Below are 12378 nucleotides of genomic sequence, written 5' to 3'. Positions count from 1 at the left end.
CAGTGTTAAATAAAGTTGACAGTGTTTGTGTGCAGCAGGTAAAAGCAGGCAGTATTGTCCCTGAATGCAAAAAAATAAATAATTGTATTTGCACCTCTTAAGTCCCAACATGGTTTGTCCAGCAAATTTGAACCCTGTTGCTGGATTTGCTTCTAACGCTAAACAAGGCCAAAGTGTCTACAAAGAAATCTAAGGTGTGTCCCCTGAGTATATGATGTAAATAAATGGCCAGATTGAAGTGTATATTGCACCCTAAAACTTTTCACTATGCATGCAGCATGTGCCCATATGCAGTATACCTAAGAGTGGCCACACATTCTATGCCCAGAACTGATCACATACATTCTACCCAATAGAGCCCCATACTATTTGCCAAACAATGGCCAGACACATGGATTTTTTAATAGGACTCTTTGTACATGTTATGAAAATGCATTTATAATAGATTATTTCAAGGTGGACAACCCTTTTAAGGTAGTATGCACTGACTGCAGCTGAAGAAAGCATTGTCCTGATGAGCCCCAAGGGCCGTATTACATTAGCATTAGGCAACAGCAGAACAGTGTCGCTATGTCTAGAGACTTGTCAAGTGAAACAGTAACCTCGATCCCCTATGAAACCAGGAAAACTTTACTGCTGCCAGTCACTTACTGCTGCAATAATCAGACAGGGATGCACTACGCAAAGATCTCTATTGATAGAGCTGTCTAGTGTGCAGCTGATTGTACTCTTTTACTTTTTTGGCTCCTTTGCCACCTTCCAGTGCACTATACCAGGGAAATATACAGCTGCAGTTTCTGTTGAGCAAACAGTTTATAGAAAGGATCACTAACACATAATTCTTTGACATCCTGCGGTATACTATTTTGCACTCCCTCTGTAAATTCACATCTGGCGGAATAAACATAGCTAGGACAATGACTGATAACTTATCATGCTGTGTTGTGTGGTTGAGGTAGGACAAGGAACATTTTAAGATACATTCTGCACTGCGAAATGTGCCAGTCTATATCATACATGCCCACTTTTAAGATTTCTCGCGTGGTGACATCTTGCGTCACCATAGCTCCGCCCCCACTACAAAAAAGGCGAAATTCACAGCATTGAATGATTTCGGACTCCCCGAAATTCGGAAGCCTCCCAGGAATTCCGGGAGAGTAGGCAGGTATGGTCTATATATATGATGATGGCTCCTCCTCAAGTATGACAGTGGTGCCCCCTTCGCACTGAACTAATGCTTTTGCAATTCTTTCAAAACATCCATGTCTATCTGAGCATGTCACACTTGAATCAGGGAGCATAACATATGCAAAAATAATTTGAATCAATGTTTATCTTCAATCCTAGGAGTTTCACTAATCTACTTACCGTATTTCCCCATGTATAAGACGCACCTTTTTCCCCAAAATTTTGGGTCTAATAACTGGGTGCGTCTTATACAGGGGTAGTAGCAATTACCCTGTCAGATGATTCCTCTGTCCGGTAAAGTCTTCTGTCCATTCTGACCCTGATGCTGGAAACCCGATTAAGGTCCTCTTCGCGATGTCCGGATGTCCTTTCAGGACCTGTCAAGGTCCTGAAAGGACATCCGTACATCGCGAAGAGGACCTTAATCGGGTTTCCAGCATCAGGATCAGACGGACAGAAGAAAGAAGACTTTACCGGACAGAGGAATCATCTGACAGGGTAAGGCAGAATTGACTATAGCGTTGTCTCTCCTCTGTATATGCTGTACAATTACTCTGAGAAAAAATTGAGGATAATGTTTATCCTCAATTTTTTCACATGATTTATATAGGTGCGTTTTATACAGTGGAGCGTCATATACATGGGGAAATACGGTACTTAGAGAACTAATGTACTTTGACCTGAGTAATGCTGTCCAAGTCAGTGTGGTCAATCATTGTTATGTTTCTTCCACTATGTGGTATGACAGTATTGAATTAACATTAAGTGATTTTTCATGTGGGTTCACATCAGTAAGAAGTTAACAGACCTCTCACACAGTTACTAAATGTCCCTGAGTTCCTGGGACAGTCCCAAGGAATTTTTATCCCTGGAAATTCCAGTTTTTCAGAACTTATCAACTTCACAGTACAATTCCGGTTATTGTTTATATATAAGATATATAGGCCAATGATCGAGATTGGAGAGCACAAAGGTCCCACAGAAGTCCCACATGTAATGTGCAGAGATGGAACAGTTCACCAGCCAAGCGACCTGAGAAATTATGTTGAAATGCTGGCAAGTAACCCAGAGGTTTAATGCATTAACTAGCAATGTTACTGAGAGACTAGCTGTAGAACTTGGTTTCAAATAAAAGTGTCATCTCTCAATAAAAGTGTCAATCACATCTCAAAAGTCCATTTGTCACTATGTGTGCCAGGCACCACAAATAGATTAGAAGAATATATATTATATACTGGGCTTTTCATTTTCAATTGGTAGACCTAAAATATCCAAACAAGGCCATTTGTAGCTTTTTCGGACATCTTCCGCCCCAATCGCAACATTAGCTTAAATCTGTAAGGTACTTTTGGCCAAACTCATGCTAATTTTTTTCAGTACAATACCTCAACAAACCCAAGAACTAAATTACAAGAACATAGAGAAAAAAAATACTTGTTTTATTGGAAATGTTGCAGGTTGATTTTTTTTTCCTTGTAATTGGTATTGTGTTTATATCATTGTTCCTTTCATGCTAAAAATTGTGTATTTTAAATATTATTGTCTACACATCCTCCAGACAGCCAAAACACACACACGCACGCACCGCATGACTGTAAGAAAACTATTTTTGGCACCAACAAGCAGTATCTCAGAGTATTCTTTCTTCTACCCGTCTTTTTGTTAAAACATTACTACATAAGGCTTTTGGCAACCTGTTCGGGCTAGCAGAGCAGGCAGGGATTTGTAGTTCCATAACAGACAAATAGCTTTGGTTGCTTATGCCTGTCTACTAAATAGTAGAGATCATTTCATTATACTTAGCTTCTTTAAGAGAGCACTATTTTTCAGTACTAAAGAGGATAGACAAAGGTCATCTTGATCAATTCCTGTCACAATATAAGAGAGTTCCCCAGTCGTTTGATCAGTTTCCTTTCGTCTCTCACAGTGGAGTCTGATCTCTGTGCTGCTCTTTGATCAGGCTCTCTGGCAGTCTGCAGGTGCTATATGTCAACACATTAGCAAGCAGCATGCAACAACAATATCAGCTCTCTCACACAACACTACTGCATGTGGTAAAGGGATGTGTCCTGCTCCTGATCTCTGCTGGCTTTTAACCCATTTTACATTTTGTGCTGCACTACAAAAAGAAAGAAAAAAAAAGAAAAAATCACAACCAGAAGGGGGAAAAAAAGCAAAGTAACAAAAAAGACCATTCATAGCTGCAAATAAAATGAATGTAAAAGTCAGCTTGATTTACAATTTTCAGCTGACATAAACGTGAGGAAATTCACATGGCCAGTGTTCTAATGCCAAAGTATTACCGCAGGCACCGCAAGCCATGGATAGACGGAGCACTATTTATACATGCTTTTTAATGTTCATTGCCGACGACCAATTCCAGTTTCTATGCTTTCCATTCCATGCAAGCAACTGGTTTATTCTTGCAATATACCATGAACAAAACTGACTTTATCATCTAAAAGCAACACCACAAGTTTTTAAAAATCTGAATAATGTAAGTCTATGGAGTTCAGAGGCTAGGTAAATTACACACCCTAAAACTGCCCTTTTGCATGAAAGAATCCTTTCTTTAGAGTCGCCGAGTTCTAGCCCTTGGGATCTCTCATTTAAGGATTTTCTAAACATTTCAGGTACACTTGAAAGCTGAAAGTAATTCTCATTTCCTATGTGGGATTAGCTCGTTTCCAGGACAGAAAGAAATAGAAGTCATTCACCAGCTCAAAACCACAGACGGATCTAGGTCTACAGGCACAAACATAAATATAAATTAAAAGGAAGACCAAGGTTTATTTTTCCGGCTCTTTAACCCTGATGCCATGTTTTAAGTTCCTTTTTTGTGCTAAGTTCAAAAACCTCAGACCTGCGCCGCGATGCTTATACCACATCAGTTATCCAAAGTTAATGTGCCTCTAGGAGCCTTGTGAAGCTGTAAATTATGTGTGTGGAAAAAAAAGCAAATATTGTCTTACCATTCTGCTCTTTAGCACTTCCAAACTGAAATTTGCTGCTTAGATTGGGTTCAGCTTGTACTCCATTTAGCTGAAAGTCCAGGGTATACGTTAGGACTCTGAGAAGTAACAATAAGAGGATCATTTGGATGAATAGGAGGTAAGCACAACACTAAATGCACTTGAGATTTGCAAGTTCACAGTCAGTTTCAGCAGAGCATGATAACTGCACCCTCCAGGAGAAAGCACTGAGCATGTTTTTGTAACATTGGTGGCAGATAATCACTGGGTATATCCCTCATAATCCCATGCAAAGACAACTCTTTTCCGATTCTGTTTTTCTTTTCTGTCTCCAGTTTGGTAATCAAAATATAATAAATTGGTGTAATCCCAGATGACGTGCTGCAGTTTTAAATCCAGATACTGATAGAGTTAAAAAAAATAATCTGACGGGACATTTTTTTTTTAGAAAAGTTTTTTTAAGAACACTTCTCAGTCTCAGACTAAAACAAATATATAAAAAGGTTGTAAGAATGTACATAAAAAAGGAGTAATCCTTGTTATCCTCCTAAAAATGTATCAACGTGAAAACAAAGAAAAATCAGCAAATAGTGGAGAAATTAGAATTATAAGTACAAGTCTTCACCCAGAGCTGTAAAAATGTGAATCTGAAGCTTGGGAAAACAATCTCATAGTCAGCAAACGTGTCCCCTTAGGACACTGTGGGATAAAAACGTGTCTCTATACACCTCCCTTTTTTTTTTTTCTCACCGGCAGTTCCTTTTTTAGGCAGTATCAAAGTCTGTGCTCCACGGCTGTGTGCTGATTATTTACCTTACTTTTTTGGCTTTGCACCAAACTTCCTCACAGTGCTTTGCAGATCAGAGCAGTGACCCAACAGCATGAAAGTAATGGAGCCAGGGAGATCTCCGCCTGGCAGCAGGTTCCAGTCAGCAGGGTGATCCTCCAGTGCTTAATAGGGCTGCAGGTCACTCAAGGGTTCGCTTGCTTTGCTGGTGGGATTTCTGTGCCTCTCAAATACTCAGGAGTGAAAAGGAAACTATTTCCTTAGCTGGGAGTCTGAGAGCTTAATGTGGGTGTCTGTTTAAAGTTTGCTCCTAGCTGCAACAAATGGAAAAGAGTTTAGAGCTGATGAAAGTACTGGACTCCCCTCTCCTTCTCCTTCCTCCCCCTTCTCCTTTCCATCTCACTTTCCTAAAGTTCTAGTGATGGAAGACTGCCACCTGGTGACTCTACAGGTGCAATGACAGGGAGGCCGGGGAATCCCACTACAGACAGGACAAAAAGTTGGCAATCAACATGTTTCACACTGCAAGCTTAACAATGGATAGGCAGTTGAAGGAGATCCCTTATTCATGATATCTGTTTTTGCTTGCATGAAAGTAACAGCTAGCGATATTTCACAGTTTAATTTCTCATAATTGAGGTTCAGATACATTACATAAAAACTATGCTGTTTGAATTTAAAAAGCTAATCAGAGCTAAAATAAGAAATGCTCTGGGAATAATATCAATAGTTATTTTCTTACAAAAATGATGTCAACATATAAAATGCATAGGGGCATATTCAATTCTCTGCGGAAACGCCGAAAATCTCGCGGTCCGCGCACTATTACCGTTATTACGGTAATTGTGCACAGAAAAAACGTTAATACGGTAATTTTCTCGCTGGATTTCAGCTCGCAGCTCCCTGAGCCGCGAGCAGAAATCCAGCTAACTACTACCGTATTAATTAGCGGCGCGGAAAAAAAAGAATTGAATATGCCCCGTAGAGTTTAATATTGGAATTAAGTTTATGACTTTTAAAATGAGAGATAATTTGCATGAAAAGAAGTTATTATTAATCGTATCGTTTTAGGACATGTCGTTGTGAACGTGCATTTTCCTTTATACAACATGATATGACTTTACCATGAAAATACATGGCTGTAAGTCACATTGAAAAAAAGTAAATACAATTAACATTATTTATATGATGCCCCCTAAATAGTGAAGCCTACACACACATTAAAGTCAGATTACAATATGAAATCTACCACAAGTAAGCATAGGGCTGTTTTATTATGAATACCGAAATATAGGGGCCTATTTATTAACTCGCATAGATAAGGATGATCTTTTTATTGTTGCTTATCACAGTGATAAGAAATCTCTTATCGACCCAATTTATGAATAAAATCTCATGAAGGCAGCAAAACAATATTTAGCTGCCTCGTCATTACTGGCCTGGAGCAGTGAGGGTCAACTTATCAACATCACCAAGTTCTTCCTTCTTTCCTGTACTTATTGGCAATACCTTCTCCCTGGCTAAATATCTGTAGTTCTTTTTGGAAACTTGTTTCTTTTCTCACCCTATACCATCCTTCTTGTCCTGTCTTTAAGATAATTATACCTGCAATCAGACTAGGCCACCTTCTTCCATTACTCCATGGTCCAGCTCTGGGGCTCACATGCTCATTGCATGTGCTTTCGTGGTCAGCATGGTAAGCTGCAATTCACTGTGTGTTCTGACACCTTTCTATCACAGCCAACATCATTTTTTCAGCAATTTGTGCTACAGAAGCTCTTCTGTGGGATTGGACGAGACCGGCTAGCCTTCGCTCCCCATGCGTATGAATGAGCTTTGGGTGCCCCTGACCCCGTTGTCAGTTCACTAGTTGTCCTTCCTTGGGCCACTTTTCGTAGGAACTAACCACTGTATACCAGGAACACCCCACAGACATGCCATTTTGAAAATGGTCTGATTCAGTCGTCTAGCCATCACAATTTAGTCTTTGTCAAAGTCGCTCAGCAAGAGAACTGACTGTTCACTTGCTGCCTAATATATCCCCACCCCTTTACAGGTGCCAATGTAATGAGATAATCAATGTTATTCACTTCACTTGTCAGTCATTTTAATGTTGTGGCTGATGTGTGTGTGTGTGTGTGTGTGTGTGTGTGTGTGTGTATAATGTGACTAGGTGACTGGGATACTTATTTACTTATTTTAAGTGTAGGTATAAACAGTTTTACTTGGCAACATGATGTTATTATGAAATTGTATTAAGTAACTACCTATTGTGTTTTGATAATTTAATAGTACACGAAAAGTCATAAAAAGTGGCCTGAATTAAACTTTTCCAGTTATAATAAACAGTTGAACTTCTGGGAGAGGGATTTTAGACCTTAAGGAAAAGAATTCAAATCCAGGCGGAGCATCGCGTGATTTGGCTTTGCGGGATGTTCAGTACCTTAAATATTGCTGGTTTAAACAGTAATGTTTTAGGTACCTCACGCTGAATTGAATTCCCCCTAAAGAAAGACACTATTAAATTAACCTGGGATTTACGTGGGAGATTATTCCCCCACCTAGTGGTCACAAATTGTTATAAAGAATAAATGTCAGCTGACCAACTTGCATTATTCTCAACACAGTTAGAAACAAATAAAGTATATAGTAGCAGGAAAGATGGCTGTAATATTTGTGTATAATTTGCAAAAAGGAATATGCTCAAAACATTACCTCAACTGAGTACATGGGTAATAGGGTTGAGAATCCTTCATTTAGAAAAGGCAACGTTCTTGCGGTCAGTTTTCTTTGGAACATATTTGAAGCGTTTTGTTGTTTCAAGTTCACACTTCTCAAATGCCTGTTCACTCATTTAAATGGGTTTCTAAAATACAAAACTCAAAATCAGTTATGACATAAACGAAATATAAAAGATCACTGTTACAAAATTGAACAAGGTGGTATATAGGGGATCTGCAATAAAAAGTAGAAGGACGTTTCACACTAATTTGTAACATTTTAAATAAACTGACTGAGGGCTCTTATTCTGTTTGGTAGGAAATTGTACAAATGTATAAAGCCTCCAAGACAGCATGTGATAAAGTTATGGAAAGTGAGAAGAGCTAAACATCCATACATGTTTTGCTAAGGCAGTGTCACCAAGAGGAATTTCGGGCGCCGGTACAGCAACTTTCTGTCCCCCCCCCCTTCAACAGGTGAGCAGCACTGGACCTGTATGCCCCCGTGGCTCGGCGATCCCGAGGAGTGTGGCCTCATACTGTTGGGGGCATGTTCAACATGGGGCGTGGCTGCACTTCTTCAGACATGACATATTGGGGGAGATTTAATTGCCGACGATGGATGTGCAGCTGTGTGATGATCACAGGTCGTGGTTCACCTGTTCATATGGATTACATATTTTACAAGGAAAAGCTGTGTCAAATCCTTCCCCCAGATATAAATGAGGGGCTGACTATGCAGAGCACTGATATACTATAACACCAGCAATCTGGTGATTGTTTTAAAGATATATACGTTTTCATAAATATGCAGTTGTCATGTGCCATGAAAAAAGTTAGGTAATTATTTTTCCAGCAGCATGTTTAAATGTTGCCATATACACCTTGTGGCTTGATGCAATTTTCAGCACTGCTGACACAGAGTTTGCATGTTGCACAAACTCAAGATTTTTTAAAAACATTTGTCATTTAACAGAGTCACCAAAAAGGACAAGTCCTCCTCCACCTCCAACCAGTCGTGTCACTCAGGAAGAGCAAGCTGCTAAGTGTAACTTTGTGCTGCAAAATATAATACATAGGATGTGTTCAAGTAGGCCATTATTTTTGTCATTTGCATTTGCACATAGCAAATAAATTACTATACAAATGTACATTTTTGATGTATATGGTTGTCCTTCAGAGAAACTCAGATTTCAAACCCCTCCACTCTTTTCCCAATATGTTTTGCCACACTAAAGACTAGCTCCTGTTTCTGGTTGTTGTTGGCTATATGTGACATCCATTCATTTAGTTTTTTACTGTTAACTTCTTTTATAAGAGGCAAATATGGATGTTGAGTACATAGCCATCATTCTGGTTTACATTACTGTACTTTTTTATTACCAGTAATGATTTAAGACATTTATAAATGTTCTATGACCAAAGGAAAAATATGTACATATTTGCAGCATTAAATATGAAAGCACTTATTGTTTAACTTTCAAAATACTTACGGTTTTATTTCTCTCCAGAAACATCACAACATCAACATGATGTTCAGCTTGAACCAGCATGGATGTCATCTCCTGGAGAGCAAGACGACAACATGTTAGTGACCCTAAACCTATTTGAGGTACATTCTTCAAGCCTCCAGCAACAAACCACTGAACAGGCTGTAGAGTCATAAGAGCAGCCACCACGACCACTCCCATGGATACAGGGAGAGAAATGGAACAATCAATAGCCAATGTTCAGCAACAACAGTCCAAGTTTATGGAGACACAAACTAGGGTCTTGTCACAAATTGTGACACATTTGAAGTGTGACTACTGCACGCACAAGGAAACCAACAGCGCCATAAATAGAATAACCTCAGCTGTAGAACAAACAAATTTGATCCATATACAGATGACTGGCGCAGTAGAAGCATTATACACCTCAAAGAGGGAGGGAGGTCAATGTAAATGTCCTAAGGATGAGTGCACAAATTTATGAGGACATAATTACCAGGTTACCTTTTCCATGTTCCTCTGATGACACAAGTATGGCAAGTATGCCTGTTAGCTCGGCACCAACTACTACTGCGTGATCCTTGTACTAGGGATGGCAGAGGAAGAGGAGAGTGTTCAGAAAGAAGCCAGAATCTAGCTGCCAAAAGAAAACAAAAAAACACGTTATCTTCCAACATTTATTATCTAGTAAAATATTTATGTCCCAACCAGTACAGTTAAAATGCTGTTGGGTCATTATTCTTTTTATGCAATGTGTTGACCTATTTCTCTATGCTAGATTAACATTTATGCCATCACCAATGTAATGTGCACATTGCTGTGCTTCTGAATTCTATATTATTTTCTAGTTGACGTTACAGAAAAATAAATAAAAACATTTTTAGTAAATCTGGCTGTTTGTATTTTGATCATTGTAAATATCGGGATGGTGATCTGTAAAGTGGTAGTTTGTAAAAATGCTATTTACGGACAGTTTACTGGTGGTCTGGCTACGTTAATCACTGGGAAAACCGCAGAAATCTGGTGGTTTATGCAAACCGCCTTCTAGCCATTGTCCATTTTGGGACAACTTTTCTTATGTAACTGCCCCTCTTGCAAATCAAAAAGAGCGAGTGTCCCTTCATTGGCACCTCATGACTTCTCACAGTGGAGAGCAGATATGATTCAGCTCTGAAGAATGTAACTGCAACAAAGCCTGGATCCCCAGATATGTCTTTTAGGAGGCCTTTCTCTTGTGGGTACTGGAGGGTTGGTACAACTATATGCAGTGATGATTATGACTATTGGTAGCACTGCACAGCCTCTTCTGGTTGGCTGGATATGTATTGGCCCCTGTAACTCACAGTACTTAATTCATTAGTGTCACAGTTATATAAAGTTGTAGCCAGCTATTCACATTACTTAATTCACATTTTCATTTGAACTACTGTAGGAAAGGAGATTTTTAACACGTGTAAACATTAAGGGCCTCATTTAGAGTCGGACGAAAAGTCCATTTCAGGCGCATCCTGCACATTTCCACTGATGGGGCATGCACAATAAGCAACAGTTCCCTGCAGTTCCATCTTTACACTGCGACAGTTTGTGTCTCAGTACGAGGGAAAGGGTGGAACACGGAGTTATGTAGGCGTGACCGTGAATAAATCAGTTACTATGGGAGTCTACCTGCAAAAACTACCCTAGTTGGATCAAGACGCAAGCGGAACACACGTCAAAACAAGACTGAAAAAGAACGGCAGGAAGTAGGTGGCGGAAGTAGTTAGCTAGCTGTGGGAACTGGTCACAGCTTGGTAAGGTATTATGAGTAGGACGCAACTGGGGTTACATGCCACTCGTAATACCCTACCAAGCTGCGGCACACTCAAACTCCTGCTCTTTCATGTATGTCTTAGACGTACATTGCTTCCGACTCTAATTGAGGCCCTAAATATGGAGGTGTTTGTATTTAATTATATTTTATATTAAAAATGTTCACACTTATTAGTAACTGTCAAAGCATTATTCTCACTTGTGTATATGACACTTCATTACATTATTATATTGTATACCTGACAGCTCAAATACTATTGTGTTTTGAGTTTGACGCATATTGAGATACATCCGGCTCAGAATACTTACATACGTTTTTGCACATATGTATACACCTCTAAATAAGCCCGTCTGTATGTATTACTTTCTTATGTGTTTTGTCTTGTTTTTGGAAGAAGGTTAATGATATGTAAGAAACAAAGATAAATAAAATTTCCTGTAATATACCTGCAAGTGGCCTTGAAACGCAAGCCAAAAGAAAGATCTGTGTTAGTCCTGTTTTTAACTAAAAATCACTCAGTAGGTATCAAGGTGCAAGTAATATGGAATTTTCACATGAAGTTCAAATATAACACTAAAAATAAAGGAACCCCTATATGAATTGAAGTATGAAAAAAAAATAAAAAATAAAAAATAGGGTAAACAAGCAGTATTTAAAAAAACAAAAACTGGAGATGTGAATTTAAGGAGGGGATGATTTAATGTTAGAGTAGGCTGTTTTTAATTCTTCAGTTCATATGCATAGAAATACACAATCTACTACTTATTTTTGGGGGAATCCTGCGAAACACAGATAAATAAGTTAAGAAGCGTCCACTTAACCATACACAACATCCTAAAACTATCTACAACTGCTCAAATGTACATGCACCATGCCATGTAAGTTTTGTGATTAGTAAACAACCCTTTCTGTGTTTCATGACCATTTCTGAAAATGTAAATAAGTTTTAATTAAATGGCATGCAAATATTCGCTCTACTTACCCTATAATTACAATAGATATCTATGCAAACAAAGCAAACAATGCTGACATGATGACAAAATATAAACCAGGAACATACAACAATAAACCAGGTCCTCACCTATTAATGTCACTCCAGCCCAGCACATGCTGACAGACCTCCAACTGCTATGTAATTCAGCAGCTTCTTTTCTTCTCCCTAACATCACAGTATGCTGTAAAGTGATTGGCAGGAGATAGCCAAGCCACACCCTAATGATTCCTCTGTCACCTATCACATCTCAGCAAATGCAGTGTCCCAACTCCTTCTACAGATTCTACATACAATGTACAGGCACTGCTAGATACATGTTGTGACTTACTTCATGTTGTACAAATAAAGTAAAAGTCTCTTGCAGAAATCCTGTTACATATATATTATATGGTAATGTTTGTCTGCAAAGACCATTTC

At 38.9% G+C, this 12378-nt stretch overlaps 1 protein-coding gene across 3 annotated transcripts in view; it reads right to left on the bottom strand.

Annotated features, from left to right (window-relative positions):
• Window positions 1–12123, bottom strand: part of PDGFC (platelet derived growth factor C) — a 231480-nt gene extending 219357 nt beyond the window's left edge. Inside the window, exons 1-4 of one of the 3 annotated variants that reach the window (XM_075198278.1) lie at window positions 12049–12123; window positions 9662–9794; window positions 9161–9232; window positions 4161–5261 (exon numbers count right to left, since the gene is read on the bottom strand). In XM_075198278.1, the coding sequence (XP_075054379.1) occupies window positions 4161–4284 (124 nt within the window). In that variant the 5' untranslated portion in view covers window positions 4285–5261; window positions 9161–9232; window positions 9662–9794; window positions 12049–12123. Of the gene's footprint in view, window positions 1–4160; window positions 5331–7662; window positions 7777–9160; window positions 9233–9661; window positions 9795–12048 lie in introns of those variants that run through there. The other 2 variants (XM_075198286.1, XM_075198283.1) reach the window with 2 other exon arrangements.
• Window positions 12124–12378: the final 255 nt, after the last annotated feature.

The sequence above is a fragment of the Mixophyes fleayi genome, chromosome 1, assembly GCF_038048845.1.
Source record: "Mixophyes fleayi isolate aMixFle1 chromosome 1, aMixFle1.hap1, whole genome shotgun sequence".
Taxonomy (NCBI): Eukaryota; Metazoa; Chordata; class Amphibia; order Anura; family Limnodynastidae; genus Mixophyes; species Mixophyes fleayi.
Note: the sequence above shows the minus strand (reverse complement) of the source record. Positions and strands in the feature narration are given on the sequence as shown.